Genomic DNA, 27329 nt, shown 5'->3' with positions numbered 1-27329 from the left:
TCCAGACTTGGGATGCTGGTGCTACTGCCTAGTCTAGCCTGTTCCCCCTCTATTGCTACCCAAGTCCCATTAAAAAAATACTACAATACTGAAGTTGTACTACAGCATAGTGCTATATTTTACGTACTGTATTTTCCCGTGTATGACTAGGTTTTTTACCTAAAAAATAATGTCCAAAGTTTGGGGGTGTCATATACACAGATAAGATTTTCCCTCATTTTCTTAAATGACCCCCCAATTCTGTCTTATAGATGGAAAAATACGGTACTTTTTATCCCCCCCCCTAAGATGGCTATGAACAATGTCACATCTTTCCGTTTTCAGAAGTGCATTGACATTCTAATAGAGAAGGAATACTTGGAGCGAGTGGATGGCGAGAAGGACACCTACAGTTACTTGGCTTAATGGTTCTCAGCAGCTGTCTGGGTGGCGAGTAGTTAAGTCATTGAAAAAATGAGAACAGAATTTGTTGGCCTGCTGCCGTCTGGACCTCCATTTTTATAACCAAGACTAGGACTTCCATCTGCCAGTCTTGGACTTACATCAGACCTGCTCAGGATTGATACATTTCAAGTATGTAAATATGGACACCAATGCCATTTAACCTAATTTAAGAACAGAAAGGAATCTGAAACCTCCCTTGGAGGTTGCATGCTACTTGCATTTAAATCAATACATTGGCTACACAGCAAACAGTTGTTGCCAGGCAGCATTTATACATACATGTTGGCAGCAGTTTGAGAGAGTCTAATTTGGCCCATGTGTAATCTGCTATAAAATCATTTGTATAGTGTGTTTCATTTTTTAATGTGTGATAAATAAAAACTTAAAACTTTCTGTACAAGTTGGATTTGGTTTTATTGTTAAGTTCCATGAGTTCTTTCTTAAATGTAAATAAAAGGTATAATTATGAAAGCCAGATAAACTAGTCTTGTTTTGCTTGTTGTATTGCTTCTAATGATGTCAAAGTCTGGTTGCAGGTACTGGAAAAGTGAAGTTTGCCCAAAACTTTTATTGCAATGTGAAAAGTGGGAGTGGGGGGTTAAAGGAATATTTCCTTGGCCAGAAAATCCATCTTCCATTTGAAATTAATATTGGTGTTACGAACCCAACGTTTTCCCCAATAATCATGCACTTTCATAGAAGCACTAATTATGCCCATCATCATAATTACCAGGTATGGCGGTGTAGCAGTGATTTTAGATTGATGCTGGCAAACCGCATCAGATAAAAGCTAGCTATCAAAACCCTCAGCTATCAACACAACGTACAGTGCTGGCAAACCTTCCTGTACGTCAGTATGCACAAACACGCATCCACAAGTTGGGTCAGGGGGACATTAGAGGGCAGCAGGTCACTACTGGGCTGGCCAGAGTTGGGAGGATCCTGATGGAACCAGTTAGAGCAGGTTAGAACAGGGGAGGCTGGTTCAAGCCTGAAGGGTCAGACCCAGGTTAGGAGGAAGACAATGGGAAAATGGCAGAGTGGTGGAAAAACCCCAAGGATCACAAGATTGAGAGGAGGGGGATGTTTGAGGAGTAGGCATGTGACAGGGCGAGGTCTGAGGAGTATGTGAGGACCAGGCACTTCCTCTATGGCGGAGTTTTGGGGTGTTGGCAGGATGTGACCTATGCAAGGACACCACCTCTTTTGGAGTTGACCACTTGTCATTGGATGAAGGATGCACCTCTAGTTAATCATTGACAGTTCTGAAACTTTACAATAAAAGGGGGTGCCTGCTTTCATTCTGGGCGACCTTCCGATCCACATTCTGTCTCCCGCTGTGTTCTTTATCTCGTGCTCCCCACAGGCGGCATGTGATATTTAGCACGTGGGGCACACAAAGCAGCTGCCTGGCCGTATTACACACAGTGTCTTTAAAGCTGCAGCATGGTACTGTATATGGAAACACACCATGATTACTTACAGATACAGGGACATGTTTGTGGCATGGCATTGCAGTTGATTCAAAATTCAAGCATAGTGACTCATGACAAGATGATATGAACACAGTTCATGGTCATTAAAATACAGAGACAGCTTTGCAATTCTAATTTTTAGAAATTTTGAAGTTTGTCAGTTGCATATAAACACTGCATAGAAATCAGGTAGAAATTTGGACACAAGGTAAAACTATTTCAGTTAATAATAAATCCATGCTGATTAAGATTGTTCAGGTTATCGAACTTAATGGTTGGAGCATTCTTAGTGGATGATGGTCCATCAAAGGGGCTATTGTGGCTACCTAGCGTCCAAGGCAGGAAATGCACACATATTCAAGGAAGTAGGGCCACTGAATATCCCCAGTCCATTTCCTGCTTTTTATCAGGGCAGCTGGTTTTTTCAGTCTGCTTTTTACTTAAGTCCTTAGGACTAATACTGTGTGTTTCATGAGTCTCAAGTGTGTGTGCTGACTTGGCAGCAGCAGCCACACTTGTTTTTAACAGCTTAATGGCAGCTGCTTTGTTCTCTAGAACAGCCCTGAGCAGCCCTGGTCATCTGTGAGGCCTGCTATGGTGGCAGCATCAAACACGGTTGCTGTGATACTCCCAATCTCACTGCTTGGAATAAGGCTTGCTGCCACCAAAGCACACTCCAAATTTGCCTTTTCTAAAGCATCAGCTGCTTTGATCCTCCCAGTAACAACAGGGAGCCTGTCGTGGATCTGATGCCTTGCCTTCCTCCTCCTCCTCCTGTCTCATTTACTACTACAGAAGTACTACAAAGGTGGAGGCATTTCTTGGGGCAAGCTCAGCCAAATTGTGCGAGTCTATCCAGAATCTGCAGCTAGCCCTTCTTCAAGCTCCTATTATGTATTCCAATGTTAATAACTCCACTGTTATGCCCGCTCAGTTTGCCCAAGTCTAACCAGCCTGCTCTTGAACGTCAACAGCCAGTGCCTTGGAGGTTTTTATGAAGAGATTGGATGATTCTATGATAATACACAAATCCTTGGGTATTCTGGGAAGATTTAAAATTAGTTCTTATTTGTTGGGTGTTTTACAGAGATGTCTTCACAAAGATGCATTGATACTTTTAAGTTCAGTGGATAAATGTCAAATACCACAAAATTATGAAAACATTTATTCTTACTTTAGCCCCTCTACAATCAAGCAGATGTTTAGGGAGACAAAGTCAGCTGTGTGATCAAGAAAAGGACATCTATATTTGAGGCCCTCACTGCTCATTGTGCTGTTGATTGAAGATGGGGAAAGGGATGAAAATTGCAAACCTGTAAGAATAGAATCAAAGTTGGAAGTGACCCCGAGGGTCATCTTGTCCAACACGCTGCAATTCAGGAATCGTCAACTAAAGCATCCAGGACAGGTGGCCTTCCAACCTCTGCTTTTAAAAAAATCAAATGAAGGGCGGTTGCCGGTGAAAGTTTAATGGGGGCCCATGGATTTGAACCTATGCCTCCGAGTTCTGCCACAGCATACTGATTCTTGTTGTAATCTTAGGTTGAATCCACCCCGGCTGTAAACTCAAGTATGTTTTTGATTCAACATTCTTCCATTTTAGGAGGCAGGCCAGTTAAAGTTTGCTACCAGTAGCTGCAAATGATAGTGAATGCCATTACAGGTGAATGCCATTACATTCAGTTTGATCTGCCATGGCCAGTACCTAACATGAGCTTTTTCTCACCCAAAAGCTCGAACACACTTTCATCCAGTCTTGGACCTGGATTAATGATAGAAGTAGACCACTTAAATTCAAAGTTCAAGTATCCTTTATTCAAGGTTTAAAAATGTACCATACTGCATTATTGCAAAAGTTCAATGGTACAAAACAGGGTTGCAGCTGGTGAGAAGGCAATAAAAAGTTGATTTAAAATTTGTCACTATAAATTACAGGTACAGTACTTTGCAAATTCTGCATTTGAAATTGCATCAAGTCAATCTTCAAAAAAATTGCCCACAGTACTAGAAACTTCTGAAGATAAGGCAGCTGTTTTACAGAAGAGGTAGCTGGTATCAAGGGATTTCCATTTCTCTTTCAATGCCTACATACTTGAGGGCATCAGCCTGGCTGTATCTGAAACAAAGTACAAAATCATTTGTTAAGGTAAAGGTAAAGGGACCCCTGACCATTAGGTCCAGCTGTGACTGATTGGGATTGCGGCGCTCATCTCGCTTTATTGGCCGAGGGAGCCGACGCACAGCGTCCGGGTCATGTGGCCAGCATGACAAAGCCGCTTCTGGCAAACGGAAAGCAAATTGTCTGCAATTTGAGTTTACCACTCAAATTCTCTACACATGTCAAGTCAGATTAGCAGGGCGGTTGCTCCAGGCTGGAGCAAGTGCTGTTGGGTGTCAGAGGGCAGAAGCATTTTTTGGATGGCATACCGTGCTTCTCAAAAAATAAGACACCGTCTTATATTTATTTTTCCTAACGCCCCCCCCCCCCACAAAACCGGCTTATTTTCAGGGGATGTCTTTTTTTTTTTAATATTAAGTATGGTATCACTATGGCTTATTTTCGGGGTATGGCTTATTTTCGGAGAAACACGGTAGAAATGACTCCTGTAGTCAATAATTTCTGTCATCTGCCAGTTCTTTGGCTACCACACTTTCGGCATTTCCTTCTTGGTAAAATAATAAGCAGGTTGTATTCCCAAGACCTAAATGCTGAAACACTTGATAAATTTGGGCCATTGAATGAGAAATGTGGTTGGTATTGAACATGCTATACGTACCTATAATCAAAAAACAGTTCTTCACCAGTCTGAATGGCTCTCTTAGCAAATATACCTATTCTGTGATCTCCATTAACCATCATAACTGTAAAACAAAAAGTGAAGTTGGTGCAAGGCTTTATAAACCTCTCTCCTTTTTAAATATCTTGAGTGCTAATTGGATTCCTTGCTCATTTAGCTATACTCCCATAAAATGTATAAACACTCACCTTTTGCATAGCAGTTGGGATTGACTGAATGGTTTGCAAATCTTATTTTGTTACCCTTCCTTGTTGCATCAACCACAAAATCTAAATAAAAAAAGCTGTTGTTAAAATGTTTGCAACAGACTGAAAAGTGGATACTATGGCAATATTCACTGAAATTGCTATCTGGAAGACTGTCACTACAGTTAAAATGCTATTGTCTCTGGCTTAACTTGTAATAACATTGAACACAGCCAGTTTATCTATGAAAATGTTTACTTGTAATCTTACATATGTGTCTAAAGCTATACAAGAGGCTTATCTTACACAGGTTTTAAAAAGTTTTTAATTTCAGGCAATGGATGTTTTTTAATGAAACACTTTCTCTGCTTCAGCGGCCTGGGTTGCCAGGGGCAAGGGCCGCTCAGAGGGTGGGAGGGAAACGGATGGAGTGCGCCTGCGCATTCAACTGCCTAACTGGCATCTGCATCACCCAGGAGTTTGCAACCGCAGATAAGAAAAGGTGTTCCATTGTCTGGAGAGGTCACTTCCTGGTCATGGAGAAGCTGTTTTCAACAGCAACCACTCCTGTGCCCCCCACCCCCATAGGCTACATCACTGCTCTGCTTTCCTGATATAAGAGCCCTGTTTATCACACCACCTAAAAAGCTTTGATATGACTATCTATGCAAGTCTGGACTAAATGTTGACACCCCCAACAAGGTAGCTTATTTAAATATATATGCTGTTCTGATCCCATGCCCCTCACATGAAAACAAGCAATTTTTCATATCCCAAGAGAGGATAAATAGTGGAGGGATTAACACACATACCGTTATTCAGATTGAAGAGAAAGCTGCACATATATTTGTCATATACTTTCCCTCGTCTGTCTGCTTCATCCTGAGAAATGATCTGAAAGGAATATTTATTTGACATTGTTTTGGTAACATGCACAAACAGAACTGTCTCTCATCCCCCAAATTACGGTACCAGCTATCTTTACACGATTGCTGATTCGGCAGTTGAGTAGAGAAACTGCCTTTTGGCAACTTTTGCAGAAAGTCTCACAGGACTCAAAGCTGGATCAAACCCGTGTGCCTTCTAAGCAGGTGCATTCAGATACAGTGGTACCTTGGTTCCCAAACAGCTTAGTTCCTAAACAAATTGGCTCCCGAATGGCGCAAACCCGGAAGTAAGTGTTCTGGCTTGCAAACGTTTTTTGGAACCCGAATGTCCATTTCAGCTATTGGCATTGTTTCCAGAGTCAATCAGCCAATCAGAAGCCGCGCCTTGGTTTATGAACGTTTTGAAAGTCGAACGGACTTCCAGAATGGATTGAGTTCGGGAACCAAGGTAACACTATATTTAGATATTTCCAGCAGTTGCATGCCAAAATTGACTTTTTATAAGATTATAGGAAAAGGGTATCCTAATACTCAGTTTAAACCTTGGCGTGCAGTACTTCATGCTGATGTGTCAAAACAATAAAGTTATACATTTTTATTGAAGATCTGTATTGCTTATTGGCATCTTACCATCATGTAAATAGGAAAGTGGGATTTTTTTAAAAATAGTAATTTATCATCCTCCACCCCTACATTCCGTCAGCATTTGCAAGTCTGCTACTGCTTTAGGCTATCTGCACCAGCAGCATAAAAATAAACTTACTCTCTTTTTGACATCTGTCCTTGCTGTCCCTCAAAGTCATGATTTATTTGAAAAAGGGCTGGAGAACTGCAGCTTGACTTACAGTAGGATTACAGTGGTAGTTACCTTCTGGTAACGTAATTTCGAGTTACAAACGCGGCAAAACCCGGAAGTGTATGCACAGAAGTGGCACCTCCGGATATGGACTTTTTGGGGTAAGTATGGACCCCCGGGACAAATTAAGTTCATATCTGGAGAGTCAACTGTATTAACTAAGAGACATGCAATACAGAGGACTTTCCTGAAGATTGGATTATGAAGTAGTATACAAAAAGACTAACTTTATTCAAATTTTGTTTCTTACCTCACCACAATATTCAGAGATGAATTCGTTTTTCTGCACTGGATCCTTAATGAAAATGCCCCAGCCTGCCACATCAGAAGGTGCTAGCAGCAAATGCTAGCAAGAATGAAAAAGGAAGCCCCTTAAACATGCAGAAAAGATGTAACTCTATCCAAATACCTATGCGGCTGTTACAGAAAAGGAAACCAGCTGGAGTAAATTAACACTTGCTTTGCTCAGACAAATGTTCCTGTCATCAGTCTATTCAGGTGAATAGTGTCGCACTCTGGTCGAGACTCACAGAAAGGCTGGCATGTTCCATAGGAGCATCTCCTCCCCAAAGCTTCCTTGCTAGAATGAGTCCTGCTCTGCAAGCCACGCCACCAGGAATGGAGCCTGGGTGGGCATACAACCACTGTCTCAGGTGCTACAGAACAACCCCAAGAGTTAATCCCTGCAGAGCATGTTCCCATGTAAGGCAGGCCACAGACCATTCTTCTAGCACTGTATAGCATTTGTTTTATAAAACTAGCTCACCTCTGCGGCTGTGTGTGTTCACAGCTTCACCGTCATTTATTTCATTTTCCCACCAAAATCAGTATCTGGACATTAATCATATGTGAATTATATTGCCATAACCTCTAATTCTGGTTTTATTTAAATACATAAAATTATTATTTAAAAAGTGTCTGGCAACTTTTCAGACATTAAATAATGAACGAAACTTAGAAGTTTTTGAGCTGTGCATCTCTGCTGTAGAGATCTCTAGCGCTGCAGTAAGTGGGGATGGAGGAAGGGCATTGCAATTGACAAATGAAAGATTAGGTAGCAGTCTTCTCGGTAGTTATGTTACTTCAGAACTACCTGTTTACAAGAATTCGGAATCTGCTAATTTCTGCTGAAATTAATGTAGAGCAGGGGATCTGTGACTCTCCTGACATGGGCTGCGGCTCCCACCAGCCCTGACCCCTGACCCCTGGCCTCAGTGGCTGGGGCTGATGGGAGCAGAAATTCAACAGCAAGTGCAAAGCCGGTTCTTGAATGCTCCCCTCCCCCCAGTTTCCTGCCCAGTTCACACATAACAATAAGACAAACCACAGCTTGGTGTGAACAAACACATTTGTGGGTTCCTGGAGCAAGGATTGCAGCAGCAGCAGCAGCAGCCCCCTCCCAGGCCATTCTACCTGGGGCTAAAGTTTATGGCTTGTCTTAGCATTACACCTGAACCCAAGCTTGCTGTCCCCAGAAACCTCAAGTTGTAAGAACAAACCTTGCTTACTGCTCATGTTATATCTAGAGCAAGACAAACCATGAGCTATCATGAACAAATTCTTCAGAAGTGGCCTAGGATTAAATTTGGATTGGGGGGGGGTAAAGGTAAAGGGACCCTTGACCATTAGGTCCAGTTATGACCGACTCTGGGGTTGCAGCGCTCATCTCACTTTATTGGCTGAGGGAGCCGGCGTACAGGTTCCAGGTCATGTGGCCAGCATGACAAAGCCACTTCTGGGGAACCAGAGCAGCGCACGGAAACCCCGTTTACCTTCCCGCTGTAGCGGTACCTATTTATCTACTTGCACTTTGACATGCTTTCGAACTGCTAGGTTGGCAGAAGCTGGGACCAAGCAACAGGAGCTCACCCCATCGCGGGGATTCGAACCGCTGACCTTCTGATCAGCAAGCCCTAGGCTCAGTGGTTTAACCCACAGCGCCACCTGCATCCCCAGATGGCCTAGGATTAAATTTGGATGGGGAGGTAGTTATCCCATATTTGGCAGTATTATGGACCAATCCTTATTAGAGTGCAGGTGGTTTTTGCACATAAGCAGTTCACACATGCATGAAACTACAATCACATGTAGTGGTGTCTGTACAAATCACCACTTGCTGTTGTCATAATTAAGCAGTTAAAAAGAAAGATTTGTGAAATGGGGACACTGGGGACAGTGGATTGGGCATTTTCTCTCACATGACTTGTGGGAGGCAGACACTTCCTCAGTTTTTTGGATTTGCCAAGCAGCAATGTTCACCAAAGCACCTGAAAGAAGAATAGCAGCCTGCCTCCCTTCGCGGCTCATAAATCAATAAATAGAGTAAACTGAGTCAACAGTAACCCCTCCTAAAGGGGAAAAAAACCAGTCTGACTGCAGACCATCATAGGGAGGTTTCCATTGTCCCCACATCCCCATTTCACAAATCTACACTTCAGGTAAGCCAATCGTTCTATTTATTTCATGGGACGCAGGGAACTTCCCTATAACTGGGTGGGTCCACACTGCTGAAGCACTGATTACCAAACTTGGTATACACTGTATGGCCAAAAGCCGCCTGAGCTGAAGACATTTAGTTTAACTTTCAACGCCTAGTGAAAGTGGAAGGAGGCGATCAAGTGGCTGCCATACAAATCTCTATTAAAGTGGCATCAGACATAAAGGCTGCAAAAGTCGAGGCTGACCCAGAGAAATGAGCAAAATATGAGGTGGGTGGGGCAATTTCATAGTATCATGAGCTAAGAAAATGCACACCCTTATCCCTCTAGCTCCTAAAGAAAGGACACAGTAGAGAGCTTTACTTTGGACGCGGCATCAGCCTGCCAGTTCTTAAGCCAAAGTGTGCAGTGTGCCACTATTTGAGAGGCCATAGCTCTAGTTGCAAATTGTGTGTCCATAGTTGCATCTGCCATAAAGGCTTGTGCTTGTAAAAGTTTAGAAATGGTTTGGCGTTGGCGAATGGCACCTGGGGGAAGGGAGTGCAAAAGGTCCTCAAGCCACACAATGCAAGGGGGGGCAGAGGAAGATGCTGCGCAAGATGCCCTTAGAGATAGGGCAGCTGCAGCACAGATTTTTTGAAGTGCAAACTCCAACTTCCTATCAGTTATATCCTTCAATTGGGCGTCTCTTTCTTTAGGAACAAGATTCCAAGAAGACAAAAGTAAAACAGGACTGTCTACTTTATGTGTCTTAATATATGGCATGGAGTCAGGATCCAGGTCATATAGTTTACCTGCTAGAGATAACTTCTTTTTGGGCTGCATAAGGGAATCCAACTCTGATTTGACTACTGTTTTTAGCACTGAAGGAACTAGCATATAGTTAGATTTTGTGCGGTTCTCAATGAGCAAAGTAACTGGACTCTATTAGAGGCAGGACTGGGAATTGTGATAGGTTTGGGGGCCATTTCCAGTGCATGCATTATTTTGCATTTTAAAACAGGAACATTAGTTTCCTGGAACAATCTAGTGGAAATAGATTCCTCTTGGACAGAGCTATCACCCCACTCTGCCTCAATTTCTGACTCTAGAAAAGATATTTGGGAAGAAAGTGCTACATCCTCAGCATCAGATAAATGCTCCCCCATAGAAGTAAATGGATTTGGTGAAGAGCCCCCCCCTTGAATTAGCCACATGTTGAGAGGAGATCACCTTTTTAACCACAGAGGTAGATTTTTTAGGTTGCATGTTAAGCTGTAAATCCTCTAATAATGAAGCAACAAGTGCCTATTTCAACTGTTCAATTAGAGTGGCTGGAAAGGGTAGCTGAGGAGGCCGGCCTGGTCTGAGAGTCTGATGTTAAAGACCCTTTTGCACCCTGGGTTTCTTGGACATCTGTGAATCCTAACATTTCTGGTTCAGAATCAAATATATCTTCTATAACATGCCTTCCAGTAACATAGGGTGGAAGAGCAGAATCAATAGCAACACACACAGACTGAGGGCCAGGCTCATTAGCTTGCAATAAAACTGCAGCTGAACTATTTTTTCTTGGGGAACCAGAAGTAGTAGAAGCTTCACTGCATCTATTTCCCTTAGAGGGCAGGATGTGTTTAAGTTTTTGTTTAGTGTGTTTGGGAAGAGGTTCAGAGGCTCCTTGTATAGGCTCCATAATAAATCAATAAATGGAAATAAATGAAGGTGTTCTGAACGCAGCTACACAGGGCAGACTGAGTAGCGTTCACTTCCAATACCACAAAAGTGGACTGTGGGAAAAGGCACAAATATACGTCTCTTCAATGGACTAGGAGGAAATAGACTGCAAGCCACAGAATAGTAAGTGTAAAGAATAATAATAATGAATGAATCACTCCTTAACTAGGAGGTTCAGAAGCAGTCTATCAGTGCCTGCTCACTCCATCGCCACAACTGCGAACCGGGAGGAGAATATACTGCTGAGGAACAATAACCCCAACTCCTTCTGCCGTACCGCGGACCAGGAGTGCAGTCAATATGAAGCCTTATGAAACCTTAAATGATACAGAAAATAATGTCTAAAGGCTGTAGAAATCTCCAAAGAAATATCTGTGATATGGAGCCAGCCACCACTGAAAGTGAGCTGCGATCGCAAAAAACCTCGAACAGGATTCCGCCCCCCACTTATCTTTAATTCTGATCTGTAAAATGGCACACGGCAAAATGGAGCCACAGGGTGTGAAAAACGAGCATATTCAGCGACCCTGTAGGAGAGCTGTATACAGGGACACTCTGCAATAAAGTAAACTAAATAAACTAAAAAAGAGAAGAACTAAGGTTGCTAAAGGAAAAAACATATTTTTTGGGGGAAGATATATATTCTAAAAAATATTTTGTGTGTTTTTTTTTGTGTGTGTATGCATGCAAGACTCAAAGACAGGGGTTAAGTTGCTAAAACTAAGGAAGATTAGATAAAATAAAGCAACAATCCAAATTGAAAAACTTATCTGAAGCAGCAGGAGAGCCAGGCGAAACATACCAATGAGTCAGGCAGGAGAAAAAACTGAGGAAGTGCCAGCCTCCCACAAGTCTTGGCTCCTGCCTGAGGTCATGTGAGAGGAAATACCCAATTCACTGTTACCAGGGTCCCATGAAATAAATTACAAGTGTTAATCACCCTTGGGGTCAAAAACTAGAAACAGCCCATGTGAAAGTTCTAAAGCAATCTACGTGGCGCTATACAATTTGGTTTAAGTAGAAGCCATATTCCAAACTGTTGGGTCAAGAAAGCACTTGAGCCCCCCTGCTTTTATACGTGGTAGGCATTTTCCTGAGCTGCTGGGGGTTAGCATAAAAAGCGGAAGCACCTTTTTGGATCCTCGCTGAATGCTGCAGTTCTTGCAAGACACATTTTTGCTGTCCCAGTGATCTGCTGCTCCGCATGTCAAGCAAAGGTCTGGATCACACTCACGTACAGCCAAGTAGCAAGGACACTGCTTCGTGTTGCATTGAGCTTTGCAGCGGCACCCGGGGAACCTGTTTTGGCCTTTAAGAAGAACAAAGCAGGAAGAATGAGCAGCTCGGCCAACATTGTATTTTGCATGGAACAGACCTGCCCTGTACCTGAATTTTGTCATCTGAAAAGTTACAAATGTCATTTAAGCTTCAATTTGACATGCTTAGCACATTAAAATAAAATTACTTTCACACCAGTAAATTTATTTCATGCAACATGAGACCTGATAAATCTTTGAAGTGGCAGACTGTCTTTTCAACTATCAGGCCTCTGCCCCCCAGATGCTGGGGTGGCAATCATCTACAGGCAACTCTCCATTTGCGTGGGGGTTGTGTCCTGAGGCACCATGTGTGTCAGCCCGCCTCCTCCCACCCCTTCCGGATCCGGAAACAGTGCACATGTCGGTGGTTGTGTGTGCCTTGAACACATGCAAATGGGGAGTTGCCTGTACATAGCTGGAGCCGTCTTCATATTTGGTTACATATCACATTACATCTAGTTTGGTCTGAACACTTCCCTCCCTACAAGACATGAAACTTTCCAGAGCTTTTAAATTCTACCAATTCATTGAAGCTTTGACTCTCATACAATATACCCATTTCTAAAATGACTTACATTCTGAACTGCACTGACAGAACTTCTCACAGAAATTTTGAGCAATTACACAGGGACATGAGCTGTCACAAGGCTGACGTGGGTGATCACATGGCTGGTAGTTGTAAACATGATTGGATGACCCATCTGAATAAAAAAATAACATTAAGACAAATTTAAGAAAATGGCATTTGATAGAAAAGATCCTCTGAAAACTGTAGCTATAATACTTAAACAGTTTCAAGTTGGAACAGATGAACATACTCTAAAATGAACTTGGGACTTTAACCGAGTTTATTTGTCTTGGACTCATTACTTTACAATGTACAGTGGTACCTCGCTAGATGAACGCCTCGTGGCACGAAAAAATTGCAAAACGAAAGCGTTTTGCGATTTTTTGGCAGACTTGCAAGACCGTGCCATAGAAAACTTCGCAAGATGAAGCAGGGTGCCATGAGGAGAAAGTCAGACCGAGAGCCCACCCGCCTTGCGCTTCCGCCATCGCCCAGAGCCCACCCGCTTCGTGCTTCCGCCGCTGCCATTGCCCGGCTTCCACAGCAGCCGGATCCCCCCCTCACCTTAAGCCTGCCTGTGTGCGAACGGGCTGTCTGTCTGGTTGGGCGCGAGGGTCCGGCTGCTGGGGAAGGAGGGAGCCTCTCCCTGGCCCTCCTCCTGCTTCCCCCTGAAAAACTTCCGGCTGTGGCGGGTGAGTCGGCACCTTTTTTTGCGCTCCCCCCCCATAGGAACCCATGAATTAAATTTCAATGCATTCCTATGGGAAACCGCGCTTTGCAAGACGCAATTATTGCAACACAAAACGACTCATGGAATGAATTAATTTCGTCTTGCGAGGTACCACTGTATTAAGGTTACACCGTTATGAATGTATTACAGACAAAGCATTTTCATGTTTGTAAATTAACATAATGGCTGCAAACACGTCTATTTCACAGCGTACATGCAGCATAACAGATAGATAAGGCAAATCTAGATGACAAAGCCACAATTTTATTTTTAGACTCAAAAACCTACAGAGGCAGAACACATGTATATATAGAGAAGTCACAATTAACAAGACAGCATCTTACACTTTTTCATCTCTCTCAAACTATCGTTAAAGCCTACCACCTCTTTGCAATTCAGCACCCCACCTGTAATACAGACATATAAATCTTCCCGCTCACCAGGACCCACGTTCCTATGCAAACATTCCTTCCTAGGGAGAGACAGTTTCCTTCCTTGAAATCAACTGGGAAGCCCTCAGAGGCAGGAAACTGCCATGTGTGAAAGGGAGAACGCTGGTTTACAAGGATTCCCTGGAAGAGGGATTTGTAAGCTCTGCTTCCCCAGGTTGTTAGTATTATTATTATTTTTAAAGAAACAGCATCTGAGAATTTCTGGACATAAAGTAGAATGTAAAGATGCTTACCCTTTTTCAGCTGTATCTTTCTGCAATGAGCAGCCCACAACCTGTAAAAACACAAACGGACCATGAGGTTGGCAGGCTGGAAAATGAGCTGGAAAATACAGCTGTCCAGCTGAATCTCAGAAAGTGTCTTTGAGAGTCCATCTTGCACAAGAAAAACAACAAGCTAAACACAGAGAGAAATTACCATTTTCTACATGTGGGTAATAAAATATCCTGTAAAGATAAAATTTATTAAAATGTTATCAGAAATCTAAATTTGCTCTGAAGTTAGGTTGAATAAATATTTTCACTAGTCAAACTATTCTGCAGCATTTAATCATACTAAAGTTAAGTTAGAGGTTAAGATTTCAAAGTTCAACCATGAAAAGGCTTTTGACCCTTTGTATTTCTTTCTTTCTTTCTTTCTTTCTTTCTTTCTTTCTTTCTTTCTTTCTTTCTTTCTTTCTTTCTTTCTTTCTTTCTTTCTTTCTTTCTTTCTTTCTTTCTTTCTTTCTTTCTTTCTTTCTTTCTTTCTTTCTTTCTTTCTTGGGCTCCTTGATCACTGCAGATGGTGACAGCAGTCACGAAATTAAAAGACGCCTGCTTCTTGGGAGAAAAGCAATGACAAACCTAGACAGCATCTTAAAAAGCAGAGACATCACCTTGCCGACAAAGGTCCGTATAGTTAAAGCTATGGTTTTCCCAGTAGTGATGTATGGAAGTGAGAGCTGGACTATAAAGAAGGCTGATCGCCGAAGAATTGATGCTTTTGAATTATGGTGCTGGAGGAGACTCTTGAGAGCCTCATTCTTAAGGAAATCAACCCTGAGTGCTCACTGGATGGACAGATCGTGAAGCTGAGGCTCCAATAGTTTGGCCACCTCAGGAGAAGAGAAGACTCCCTGGAAAAGACTCTGATGTTGGGAAAGATGGAGGGCACAAGGAGAAGGGGACGACAGAGGACGAGGTGGTTGGACAGTGTTCTCGAAGCTAACAACAACAAAATTTCTATTTACATATCTAGTTTATTTTTGCTAGCCTAAATAAAGTCAAGATACCAAGAGATTTCAATAGGTTCCATTTTTTAAAGAAACCTATCTGAATACTGTATATGTATTTTTACTAGTAAATAAAAAACTTCAACAAACAAACACTGTTACCCAGGAACCATCAGTTAATATTTCAAATGAACAGGGACACCTTTTTTGGGGTGCAGAATTCTGTCAACTTTCTATTCAATACAGCAGTGTTTCTTAACCTTTTTTGGGCCACGGCACACTTGTTCCATGAAAAAAATCACGAGGCACACCAACTCTGTGCCGCCCTATAGGTACGCGACGCCTTTTCCTCGGGACGAGACTGTTGCCTATTGTTCTCGCCATCCTGCCCCCCTCTTCCCACCACCACTGAAGTTGTGCGACAGACACCCTCGCTGCTTTGTGTGTGAACCTGGGCAACTGGCGTGTGTGTGTGGATTGATGTGAGTGTGCGCGCACACGAAGGGGAGGGGGCAGCTGGAGCGCAATGCGCGCTGCTGACGCCGGGCCGGCTTGGGCCCGCCGGGGAGCGAGCGGAGAGGGGAAAGAGACCGCGCCGGTGCTGCTCAGCCTCGGCGCCCGCCTTCTTCTCGGCAGCCGCTGCTTCTTCTCCGAGCCCCGCGGCCTCCGCAAGGCGATGGGCCTCGAAGCGCAGCCCCCTCCGCCGCCACCAGCACCACCGAGCTCCCGCCACCTGAGGCGAGGGAGCGACAGCCGCAGACGAGGCTGAGGAAAGCCAGGCGAGAGAAGGGATGGGATCTCGGCCGCCGCAACTGCCGCCTTGCCGGGGACGCTGAGAGGGGGAGCTGCGGGAGGAGGGGCTGCGGCGAGGCGGGCGGGCGGCTGGCCCCCGCCTGCCTGCCATTGATCGCCCCTTCCCGTCCGATCGCGCTGGAGACTCGAGCTCTGCTGGAGATCTGGGGGGAGGCGGATGTGCAGAGCGCCTTGGACGGCAACTTTCGCAACAGCCATGTGTACCGGGACATGGCTTGCCACCTGGCCGGGCTGCAAATCGCCCTTCTCATCGCCGCACGTGGCGGCACAGCAGCCCGCGTCTCGCGGCACAGTAGTGTGCCGTGGAACAGCGGTTGAGAAACGCTGCAATACAGGGCTAGATCACACAATACTTTCTCTATGCAAACAGTCTCTCCTTGGCTATACAAATGTACTAAGACAACAATAAATGTTTGAATAGAATGATGACTGAAAATGGAAGCAGGAAGTCCTATGATTCTGTATGCTGTGGGTGTAATATCTTCAGTGCATATCTTAATATTCTTACAATTTGAACCAGTCATTTCAAGCACAATCCAATTCAGTTAGGGATGCTTGTCCATCGATTTCAGTGGGCTTAAACACATTTAAGCATACGCTTCACTTTGGATACTTGTTCAGTACAGTGGTACCTCTATTTGCATTCACCTCCGGTTACGTATCCTTCGGGATACGTGCGCGGCCAACCTGGAAGTATTTTTCAGGGTTTCGATATGCGTGTGCATGCGCAGAAACAGCATCTCCGGATACACACACCTCGGGATCTGACCCATGCGCAACCGGAAGTTGCCACTGTATATGAGTCTTCCTCTTTGAAAGTCAACGCTATCATAAATCATTAACTCTACAGCTGGGAAATTGAGGCAAAAACTTAAGTTTATCAACACAGACATGGAACTTTATGGATGGATTCCCTGGGGTACATGGCATCTTATATATAATATTTCCTAAACTATGAAGCCAGATTTAATTTATTTACATCATACTTGGCACTTTACTTGGTTGGACAATGAATTAAGCACTGAAATTGAAAGATACATATCAAACTGCTTTCAGGTACGTTACTGAGTTTTGCACTCTTTTCTACTCGTTATAAAGAAAAGAAGTCATATCAACACAGTATCTACTGAACCAATAGTGTCTCTAAAGTTCTCTCCACCCACGCAAGCCTTCTCTGATTTGGCTTACACTCAAAATCAGACAGGATATCTGAAGTGGAGGCGTGAGAGGCCTGTCCTATTGAAGGAGGCCTGTTAGGGTGAAAGTCTTATAGCACAACCAGTGACTGGGATTCGTTGTCTCCTTAGTAAGCGTGAGGGGCTTAATGGGAAAGGGGATCTCCTGGAAAGAAAGGGTGAATTGGATGTTGCTGGAATGGGTGGCATAGCTGTGTATGTGTATATCTATGTATGCTAGTTGGTTTAACATTTTGGCCACCATCCCTGATGCCCAGAAATTAGTTTTACTTTACTGCCTGTTTTATAGCTTGCTGCAAATTAGTTTTTATTGAGCTTTGCATTTTAAGAATATTTATGGTGCCCTCTGATGCTGGTGGCGTAGGCACTTGCTTCCTATTTACTAAGAGGATCTATCAGAACTATTACAGCTGTGGTGTGGCACTGGGATTGGGGAGCCTCAGCTGAATGTTTCATCTAATATCAGTTTCCTGACCCAGCAGCTGGGTCAGGCCAGTCAGGTCCTTGTCCTGCCCCTCCATAAAGTGTCTGGGTGGCTACAAGCTTGCTCTGAGGGACTGCAGCATCCACACCAAGGATGCCTTCAGTGGGCTATTTTAGGACTCCATGGATGCCAGAGAGCTGTTTCCGTAAATCAGGGCTCCAACATGTAGCACAGGCAGTGCCTTTATCTGGTGTTTGCCACAGGACGGGGGAGAGGTGCTCTGCAATTAGGCGGGTTCTGATGACCTCACTATCATAGTCAGACCACTTCCTGGTCAGATTCAAATTGATATTGGCAGTGATTGCCTAAACATCAAAATCAGAGTACTAATTTGAATTTTCTGCTTCTCCAAAGTGGATAGGGAATGTTAATGAGAAAGATAGTGACAGAGTCATTTAGATAGCTGAGAAAAAGCTGGTGGCTTCCTCTCTTATTTTGTTGTTTAGTCGTGTCCGGCTCTTTGTGACCCCATGGACCAGAGCACGCCACGCACTCCTGTCTTGCACTGCCTCGCGCAGTTTGGTCAGACTCATGTTGGTAGCTTTGAGAACACTGTCCAACCATCTTGTCCTCTGTCGTCCCCTTCTCCTAGTGCCCTCAATCTTTCCCAGCATCAGGGTCTTTTCCAGGGAGTCTTCTCTTCTCATGAGGTGGCCAAAGTATTGGAGCCTCAGCTTCACGATCTGTCCTTCCAGGGAGCACTCAGGGCTGATTTCCTTCAGAATGGATAGGTTTGATCTTCCTGCAGTCCACGGGACTCTCAAGAGTCTCCTCCAGCACCATAATTCAAAAGCATCAATCCTTCGGCGATCAGCCTTCTTGATGGTCCAGCTCTCACTTCCATACATCACTACTGGGAAAACCATAGCTTTAACTATACGGACCTTTGTCAGCAAGGTGATGTCTCTGCTTTTTAAGATGCTGTCTAGGTTTGTCATTGCTTTTCTCCCAAGAAGCAGGCATCTTTTAATTTCATATTTTGCGCTCTTCTCTTTCACCCACATTAAAAGGTTCTTTAATTCCTCCTCACTTTCTGCCATCAAGGTTGTGTCATCAGCATATCTGAGGTTGTTGATATTTCTTCCGGCAATCTTAATTCCATTTTGGGATTAATCAATTCCAGCCTTAATCAATTAATCAATTAAATTAATTAATCAATTAATTAATTAATCAATTAAAGCCTTTCACATGATAAATTCTGCATATAAGTTAAATAAGCAGGGAGACAATATACAGCCTCGTCGTACTCTTTTCTCAATTTTGAAACAATCAGTTATTCCATATCCAGTTCTAACTGTAGCTTCTTGTCCCACATAGAGATTTCTCAGGAGACAGATGAGATGATCAGGCACTCCCATTTCTTTAAGAACTTGCCATAGTTTGCTGTGGTCAACACAGTCAAAGGCTTTTGCGTAGTCAATGAAGCAGAAAAAGCTGAGTTTTCCAAACTTGCTGGCATATTGGGTGTAGCACCTTGACAGCATCATTTTTTAAAATTTTAAATAGTTCAGCTGGAATATCATCACTTCCACTGGCCTTGTTATTAGCAGTGCTTTCTAAGGCCCATTTGACTTCACTCTCCAGGATGTCTGGCTCAAGGTCAGCAACCATACTACTTGGGGTGTACGATACCTCCATATATTTCTGGTATAATTCCTCTGTGTATTCTTGCCACCTCTTCTTGATGTCTTCTGCTTCTGTTAGGTCCTTTCCACTCTTTATTATTATGGTAATCTTTGTACGAAATGTTCCTTTTATATCTCCAATTTTCTTGAACAAATCTGGTTTTTCCCATTCTGTTGTTTTCCTTTATTTCTTTGCATTGCTTGTTTAAGAAGGCCCTCTTGTCTCTCCTTGCTGTTTTTTGGAAATCTGCATTCAGTTTCCCGTATCTTTCCCTATCTCCCTCGCATTTTGCTTGCCTCCTCTCCCCCGCTATTTGTAAGGCCTCGTTGGACAGCCATTTTGCTTTCCTGCATTTCCTTTTCCTTGGGATGGTTTTCATTGCTGCCTCCTGTATAATGTTACGAGCCTCCATCCATAGTTCTTCAGGCACTCTGTCCACCAAATCTAAATCCTTAAACCTGTTCCTCACTTCCACTGTGTATTCATAGTGGACTTGATTTAGATTGTATCTTACTGGCCCAGTGGTTGTTCCTACTTCCTTCAGTTTAAGCTGGAATTTTGCTATAAGAAGCTGGTGATCTGAGCCACAGTCAGCTCCAGGTCTTGTTTTTGCTGACTGTACAGAGCTTCTCCATCTTTGGCTGCAGAGAATATAATCAATCTGGTTTCGATGCTGCCCATTTGGTGATATCCATGTGTAGAGTCATCTCTTGTGTTGTTGGAAGAGAGTGTTTGTGATGACCAGCTTGTTCTCTTGGCAGAACTCTATTAGCCTTTGCCCTGCTTCATTTTGAACTCCAAGGCCAAACTTGCCGGTTGTTCCTTCTATCTCTTGATTCCCTACTTTAGCATTCCAATCCCCTGTAATGAGAAGAACATCCTTCTTTGATGTCATTTCTAGAAGGTGTTGTAAGTCTTCATAGAACTGGTCAATTTCACTTTCTTCAGCACCGGTAGTTGGTGCATAAACTTGGATTCCTGTGATGTTAAAAGGTCTGCCTTGGATTCGTATCGAAAGCATTCTATCATTTTTGAGATTGCATCCCAGTACAGCTTTCGCCACTCTTTTGTTGACTATGAGGGCCACTCCATTTCTTCTATGGGATTCTTGCCCACAGTAGTAGATATGATTATCATCCGAACTGAATTTGCCCATTCCTGTCCATTTTAGTTCACTGATGCCCACGATGTCAATATTTATTCTTGCCATCTCCTTTTTGATCACCACCAGCTTACCTCCATTCATGGTTCTTACATTCCAGGTTCCTATGCAATATTTTTCTTTACAGCATCAGACTTTCCTTTCGCTTCCAGGCATATCCGCAACTGAGCGACCTTTCGGCTTTGGCCCAGCCGCTTCATCAGCTCTAAATCTACTTGTACTTGTCCTCCGCTCTTCCTCAGTAGCATGTTGGACGCCTTCCGACCTGGGGGGCTCATCTTCCAGCGTCATAACTTTTATATGCCTGTTGTCTTTGTCCATGGAGTTTTCTTGGCAGGGATGCTGGAATGGCTTGCCAGTTCCTTCTCCAGGTGGATCACATTTAGTCTAAACTCTCAGCTATGACCTGTCCGTCTTGGGTGGCCCTGCATGGCATAGCTCATAGCTTCTCTGAGTTATTCAAGCCCCTTCGCCACGACAAGGCAGTGATCCGTAAAGAGAAAAAATATTAGTACCGGTACAAGACCACAAACATAAGTTGGGATTTCCGGGAACAAAAATCCCACTAGGATTTGCTTGCAATGCCTGAACAAACACTGCATTGGTCATTTTATGGGCAGGTTTGTGGCCGATCTACCAAAGGCACTTATATTCATGTACAGAAAGTTTTGTGATCAGGCCATAAAACATGCAAATACAATTAAAAATGTGTTTTCAACATTGGAAAGTTAATATTTTTTTAGTCCCCCACCTGTTTGATTGTGGCATTACTTTTTCAGTGCTGTTCTTTCCCCTTAAAAAGCCTTAGCCCTCAGTTTGCCAGGAAGCCGGCAGTCCATTGGTTTACCTGTGTTTCCTCTTCTTCTTTCTTGGAGGAGTATCAACATCTTCAGCTGGTGCAGGAGCAATAATATTAGATTCCTTTACTCTAAATTCATAAACCTGTAAAGACAAACATACCGGGGGGTAGATCCTCAATGGCAGAAGTCAGCCAATTCCCATGAGCATATATGTGCTTCTTCCACCTTGGCTGAGACTGCATATTTACATGGGCAATATATTAACATAATGAATTAATTAATTCTATTAATTAATCCTGTTGTTAAAAGTTATTTCTCTACTTTGGGGAGGTATCCAGGGTGACCTTGATCACCGCACTGTGCTACATCTGGCATGTGTAAACCAGAAGGGACTTGGTGTGGCTGCAGGAACTGAATGAATTCGCTAACACAGCCTCTGCCTCCACAGAAGGCGACAGGTGGGAGAGAGGCAAGCAGAGCAGCAGTGAGCAGCGGTCGCAGGAGGAAACTCACCACAACCCCAGAGGCAGCAAAGAAAGAGGCAGACCTACCGAGTGGAGCAACTACACAGCCCTAGGGAGCAGAGGTGGGCAGGGAGGGAACAGTGGCTTTAGAGCCTGGAACAACTAGGTTTTTATTTAAACAGTGTGTCATTTGCTTGTACTCTACAAAAAATGCAAAGTATCAAGGCACTACTCAGTTGGAAAACATTCTCTTTTAGTTACCATTCTACTCTTACCTGCCTACACGTTTTGGTCCCAATTAACCTCGCAATTGCACAGAAATTGTCATAGTAGGTTCCAATGAGAACTCTAAACATGGAAGCTTCGGCTCCACTCCACTCCACATTCTCAGGAGGCTCAATATTTGGCTTCATCTTGATTGGTGTTTGACACCTGGAATTTGCTTCTGTAATATCAAAAACAAAACACTGACGCAGTTCTTAAAAGACTCCCGAAATAACACCCATGTACAAAAAAACAGAGACCAGATATGGAATAGGCTGCTGCTTCATATATAAAAGCACATGATTTGACTTGACTTTGACCCCAGCTGGGCTCCTAAAAGGTAGCCCAGCTCAGGGTTCCCAAAACATCTGTCAGCTGAGGGACACAATATTTTGAGTTTATACTGGCAGCACACCCAGAGCAGCGACACAGCAATTTCCCTGGTGGGAGACAATCCTCATATTGTTCATTCATACCTGATTCAGAGATTCAGAGAGTCAGACTAGAAGGAGGCATGGCTGAAGTCTATGGGGAACCTTTAAGTGTGTAATTAAATTGATTTCTCATGGTACCCCAGAGGTTCTTACTGAAGAGTGGCCTGACAGTAAGAGCTGTTCGACAGTGGAATTTGCTGCCAAGGAAGTGTGGTGGAGTCTCCTTCTTTGGAGGTCTTTAAGCAGAGGCTTGACAGCCATATGTCAAGAATGCTTTGGTGGTGTTTCCTGCTTGGCAGGGGGTTGGACTGGATGGCCCTTGTGGTCTCTTCCAACTCTATGATTCTATGATTCTCTGAAGTCACACTTGCATGCCTCAATACACAGTTGGGGAATGACTAATCTAGTTTTTTGACAGTCCCTGCAGATCTGCATGGACTAATTGCCATACTTGACCTCTTGGTTTTAAACCTCAGCATCCCAGGAAGAGTTTCCTGTTCACTCAGGGCCCTGTACACAAGGAGATCATATCCTTTGGAGCACTGAAACCTGAAACATAAACTTGAACTGTCTGGAGTTCAACTTAGCCCTTCAAACTCTCATTCTCTACAGAATTTATAGCAAGACAATGCAAGGAATTAAAGTGCTGCAAATCAATTTTAAAGTTTCTTGAATATAAAAATCTGTAGGGAACCTCCCGTCCATCAAACACACACACACCAAATATGGAGTGGCTGGGGCAACCTAGTCAGATGGGCGGGGTACAAATAATAAAACTGTAGCTGTTGTTATGACTGGAAGAAACAAGCATTTAAAAATATGACTATTTTTGGTAAAATCAGCAACCCTCCACATTTGTCTCACCAGAGGAGCTTGAAGTCTCATCTTTCTTCTCTTCCTCTTCCTTGTCGTTATTTTCACCTCCTGTTTCAGTCCCAGCTTCTCTGTCACTGTCTGTATCCTTAGATTCCAGCACATTTATAGTGGGAGTGCTAGGCCTGCTGGTGTTATTTGGGAGCCTTCCCCTTCGACGACCTCCTGGGCGTTTTGGCGGCGTTTTTATTCGCTCAGCAGTCAAAGCAGCTGCAAACTCTTTGGCTCCTTCCTACGTAGGAATAGAAACATTTGCACGACATGGATTTTTAAGGAAAGGAGAAAAAAGTATGACTGATGTATCCTAGCTGAAAATAGGCTGACCAGAGCTAAAGAGCTACAACAGGTGCCCAGGGTGATTTCCTGCTTGCTTGCTTGCTTGCTGCCCCTTTGGAAAACAGATGCTTACTTCCATGCCAGACCTTAAAATGTAACACTGCTCATGAAAAATCCAAGTTCAACCTTCCTTGGCTGCTCAGTGGTAGTCAGCTCTTTGGCTGAAGTTATATTGTTTAGACAGCAAATCTTGAGTGCTTGTAAATGCAACTGCTTAGCTAAATTTCAACTCAGGATAATTTTCATAGAATCCTAGAACTGTATACATGGAAGGGACCCTGAGGGTCCTCTAGTCCAACCCCCTGCAATGCAGGAATCTCAACTAAAGCATCCATGTCAGATGGCCACTCAACCTCATGCTCACAAGGATATGTGCTACACAAGAGGTATGCACTATTAAGAAATATTCGTTTATGTAGCTTTCATTTTAGTAGTCCCCCTACATTCTCTCTTTAGTTATGTTCTGAGCAATATTTTTGTGCAAAACAAACAAATAAAAGTTCAGTATAAATGCTATTCATATAAGTGGCTGCATGATTTGTTCATTCAACACATGGGGTGATTCTCATTAACGCCCTAAGCTGATGAAGTTCTTGAAAAGCAGTCCAGTCTCGTCATACAAGGAGAGTCCAGGCTTCTCAAGTCTTAGAAGCCTCAGTGTTAGGAGGCTTTCAGGGTCTGAACTACTGAGCAGCTGAAGTGACAATGGGAGGGCATTCCTGTGATCAGCTACTTTCCAGGCCCTTTCACTTGTCGGTAATTTCTTTTCATCTAGTGTACACCATCTGATCTCACTGATTGAAGAATGAAAAGCAAATCCCTCGTATAGAAAGGAAGATATGAAAGTGGTGAAACTCTGACGAGAGAACGATCCTTCCAAAGAACTAAGATTATCTGGCATCATATCTTTGTTACTGAAAGTGAAGATACTCCTCTCATCACATGACAGATTTTTTAAGACAGAAAAGCATGAAATCTGCTTTTTCAGACTTAGCCACTTGACATGCTGCCTCCACAAGGACAAAGGGAAGACAGCTCATTTGTTCTTCTCTTCTCTCTAAAGAACAAATTGTTGTTTTGGGCACATACAAAATCTGGAAGTAAAACGTTTTAAGCCAAGGGGGGGTCATGAGACACAGATCAACCTATAGAAAGGTGATAAGTAGGAGGGGTAACCCAGAGAGTTCAGTTTGTGAGCTACAGAATTTTTATTGGGTGTGAGAAGAATGAATGGATCATGGCCTTCAGGATTAAACAAAGCAGGAAGACGATTACTGCTGGTCAAATAAATGGCTGAAATAAAAGAGGAACTGAAAAGCCACCTAGCCTTGCATAAGAAGCACTGCAATGTATATTGCCTTTATATTCCTACAAATATTACTGCCTTTATATTCCTACAAATACCCTCAGTGTAATATGAATCAGTTATGAGTGAGAAATGGTTTAGCTCAGAAAAACACACACTGCTACCGTACCAGGAAAGAAGCAACGGTAAATATTAGCTTCATCACAAAATTTGGTATTCCAACACTGCCAACACAAAACTCTAAGTGTGCCCTAGCTCTGAAGAAATATCCCAGGATCAACACATACTGGTCTCTCTGACCATGTGCAGACAGCACATGGTCAAGAAAACCCCAAAGTGTGAAAGTGGGAGGTGTAAGCCAAATTAGGTCAACCTTTTTTAAAATCATGCATCCTAACCATAGAATTTGAAAAATACAGAGTTTTGAGTTTTTGTTGAAGAATTCACAAATTAGTTGGCAGCAACAGCAACACGCAATGATCAGAAGAACGGTGCTAGTTTATTCAGCCCCATCTCTACCCAAATGAAAGCTCAATCGACACGAGGATAAGGCAAAGATACTGTTCAAAGCCCGTAGGAGGTTCCTCAGGAATTTTCACATAAAGATGTTAGCATTCAGCAAATCATAAATCCTATTTGATTCCAACACTTTTTTCCTGGGACAGCTAAATAAAATCAACTTTATCATCAGCTATACCTTTCTTTCTATTCCAAGAGTGAAAAAGAAAGCTAATTAACTGTCAAGCCAAAGGAACATTTGTCTTACCAGATGTTGATAACAGTGTGGCCCACAAGGTTTATTATCTATTGCTGTTTCCGTATTTTTCCGTTTGTAAGTATTAGGAGTTGCATGGAATGCTACAGAAAATTGTTTAAAAAGAAGAATAAGCCGTTTACCTTCAAAGACCATAATACTGAAAAAGTTGATAATGAATCTTCATTTAAACAAAGAGTCTCTCTCCAAGCAGCATGAAACAGTATAAAAACAATGTAATAAATTATAGGCACCCAGGATTTTACAGGCTATTTTGCATTGCTGGGATAATAATGGCTACACCACAATTTTAAGAAAACCCTTTGCATAACAAGCTACAATCCAGAGCTTCCCTTCTTTCTTTAGAAATCGTTTTCTTTAACGCATCTTTCTGTGAAAAGCTATGCCCCACATTATTGATGGAGAAGCCTCCAGCTGAACTGGGGGTGGCGGTGATGTTTGTTTAATTAATTCTTGGTGTTGGCCATGAGCACTTGCTTGCTGAAAGATGCAAGGAAGAACAAACTTAATATCTGTAAGGAGAAATTATATTAAAAGTGAAATTACCTGGAAGACCACCTAGCAGAATGGTACAGAACGGTAATAACACTTGGACTGAGCAAAGCCAAGGTGGTTTCCCCCAGATGCTACTGGACTGCAACTTCCATCAGCCCAGCCAGAGTGAAAGATCAGGAATGATGGAAGTGGTAGTCCAACAGCACCTGCAGGTATTCCCCCCCCCAATGGCCACCCCTGATGGAAGATCCAAATTCGACTTGTGGTTCTGTGCTCCATAAAATGTCCTAGGTTGGTGACCCCAAAATGGGAGTCTCCCACTCTTGTCCCTGTAACATAGAATGTCCTTCCTTCTGCCGCACATGAGACGCTTGAGGCATCTGATCAAGATGTAGCCTTTTGTTCCAACGTTTCCTCACTCAAGAGATTGGGCACTGTTTTTGTTTAGCTGTGTTCAAATGATGTGTGACTGCAAACACATGCCAAACCCAGAAGTAGCCCCAATAGGTCATAAAATCTCATGCAAAGTGCCAGAGAGGGCTTATGTGCACCCTGCTGACATGGACAGGGGTCTGGAGCGGAAAATTAGGATTGACTGTATATGCCTTTATACTAGGATTTTACTGGTTTTATGTTATGTTTTATTTTTCTTCTAATTATATTGTTTATTGTTTTTATATTGTATACTGCTTAGAGATTTTTAAAAACATTAGTTTACAAATGTTTTAAATAAATAGGCAAACAAGTGAACAAAATATGGTTACATGAAGAAAAAAAAATTTAAAAAAAAATTGAGAGGAACATTTAAGTAAACCAATCGGTTTAGTCAAGAAAACACGATGTGCTCTCTTAAAAGCTTTTAACCATAGCTGTTAACCTTCCCATTTTTGGCGGGAAACCCCTGGATTTAAATCCATTTCCCGCTGCAATCCCGGATTGTTAGATATCCCGGAAATTTACAGGATTTCAAAGGAAGCAGCTGCTCTTTGTTGAACACGGGGGACAGACTCAGCCCAGGGCTCCCCCAACACACACACACACACACACACACAGCCCTTGAGCTTCTCTTCAACACCCATTTACTGGCCCACACACAAAAACACACACCCCTTGGCTTGATTCAGCACACACACAGCCCTTGAGTTTATTCAACACCCCCACCTCTTTATTTGATTCAACACCCCCCTACAAATACACACACACACCTTGACTTGATTCCACACACA

General features: G+C 43.1%; 2 protein-coding genes across 6 annotated transcripts in view; one reads left to right on the top strand and one right to left on the bottom strand.

Annotated features, from left to right (window-relative positions):
* CUL1 (cullin 1) overlaps positions 1–4045 on the top strand; it is a 50353-nt gene extending 46308 nt beyond the window's left edge. The window contains exon 22 of the mRNA XM_035101380.2: positions 325–4045. Within this exon, the coding sequence (XP_034957271.1) occupies positions 325–405 (81 nt within the window). The 3' untranslated portion in view covers positions 406–4045. The remainder of the gene's footprint in view (positions 1–324) is intronic.
* Positions 3898–27329, bottom strand: part of EZH2 (enhancer of zeste 2 polycomb repressive complex 2 subunit) — a 60089-nt gene continuing 36657 nt past the window's right edge. For all 5 annotated transcript variants that reach the window (XM_035101378.2, XM_060280542.1, XM_035101379.2 and 2 more), the window contains 12 exons: positions 25600–25691; positions 23183–23423; positions 21896–22065; positions 21204–21298; positions 14099–14139; positions 12691–12816; positions 11927–12105; positions 6896–6991; positions 5715–5796; positions 4906–4986; positions 4697–4781; positions 3898–4035 (listed from right to left, as the gene is read on the bottom strand). In XM_035101378.2, the coding sequence (XP_034957269.1) occupies positions 3975–4035; positions 4697–4781; positions 4906–4986; positions 5715–5796; positions 6896–6991; positions 11927–12105; positions 12691–12816; positions 14099–14139; positions 21204–21298; positions 21896–22065; positions 23183–23423; positions 25600–25691 (1349 nt within the window). In that variant the 3' untranslated portion in view covers positions 3898–3974. The remainder of the gene's footprint in view (positions 4036–4696; positions 4782–4905; positions 4987–5714; positions 5797–6895; positions 6992–11926; positions 12106–12690; positions 12817–14098; positions 14140–21203; positions 21299–21895; positions 22066–23182; positions 23424–25599; positions 25692–27329) is intronic.

Source organism: Zootoca vivipara, chromosome 12 (assembly GCF_963506605.1).
Source record: "Zootoca vivipara chromosome 12, rZooViv1.1, whole genome shotgun sequence".
In the NCBI taxonomy this organism is placed as follows: domain Eukaryota; kingdom Metazoa; phylum Chordata; class Lepidosauria; order Squamata; family Lacertidae; genus Zootoca; species Zootoca vivipara.
The sequence above is the reverse complement of the archived record's forward strand: the minus strand, read 5'-3'. Positions and strand labels throughout refer to the sequence as shown.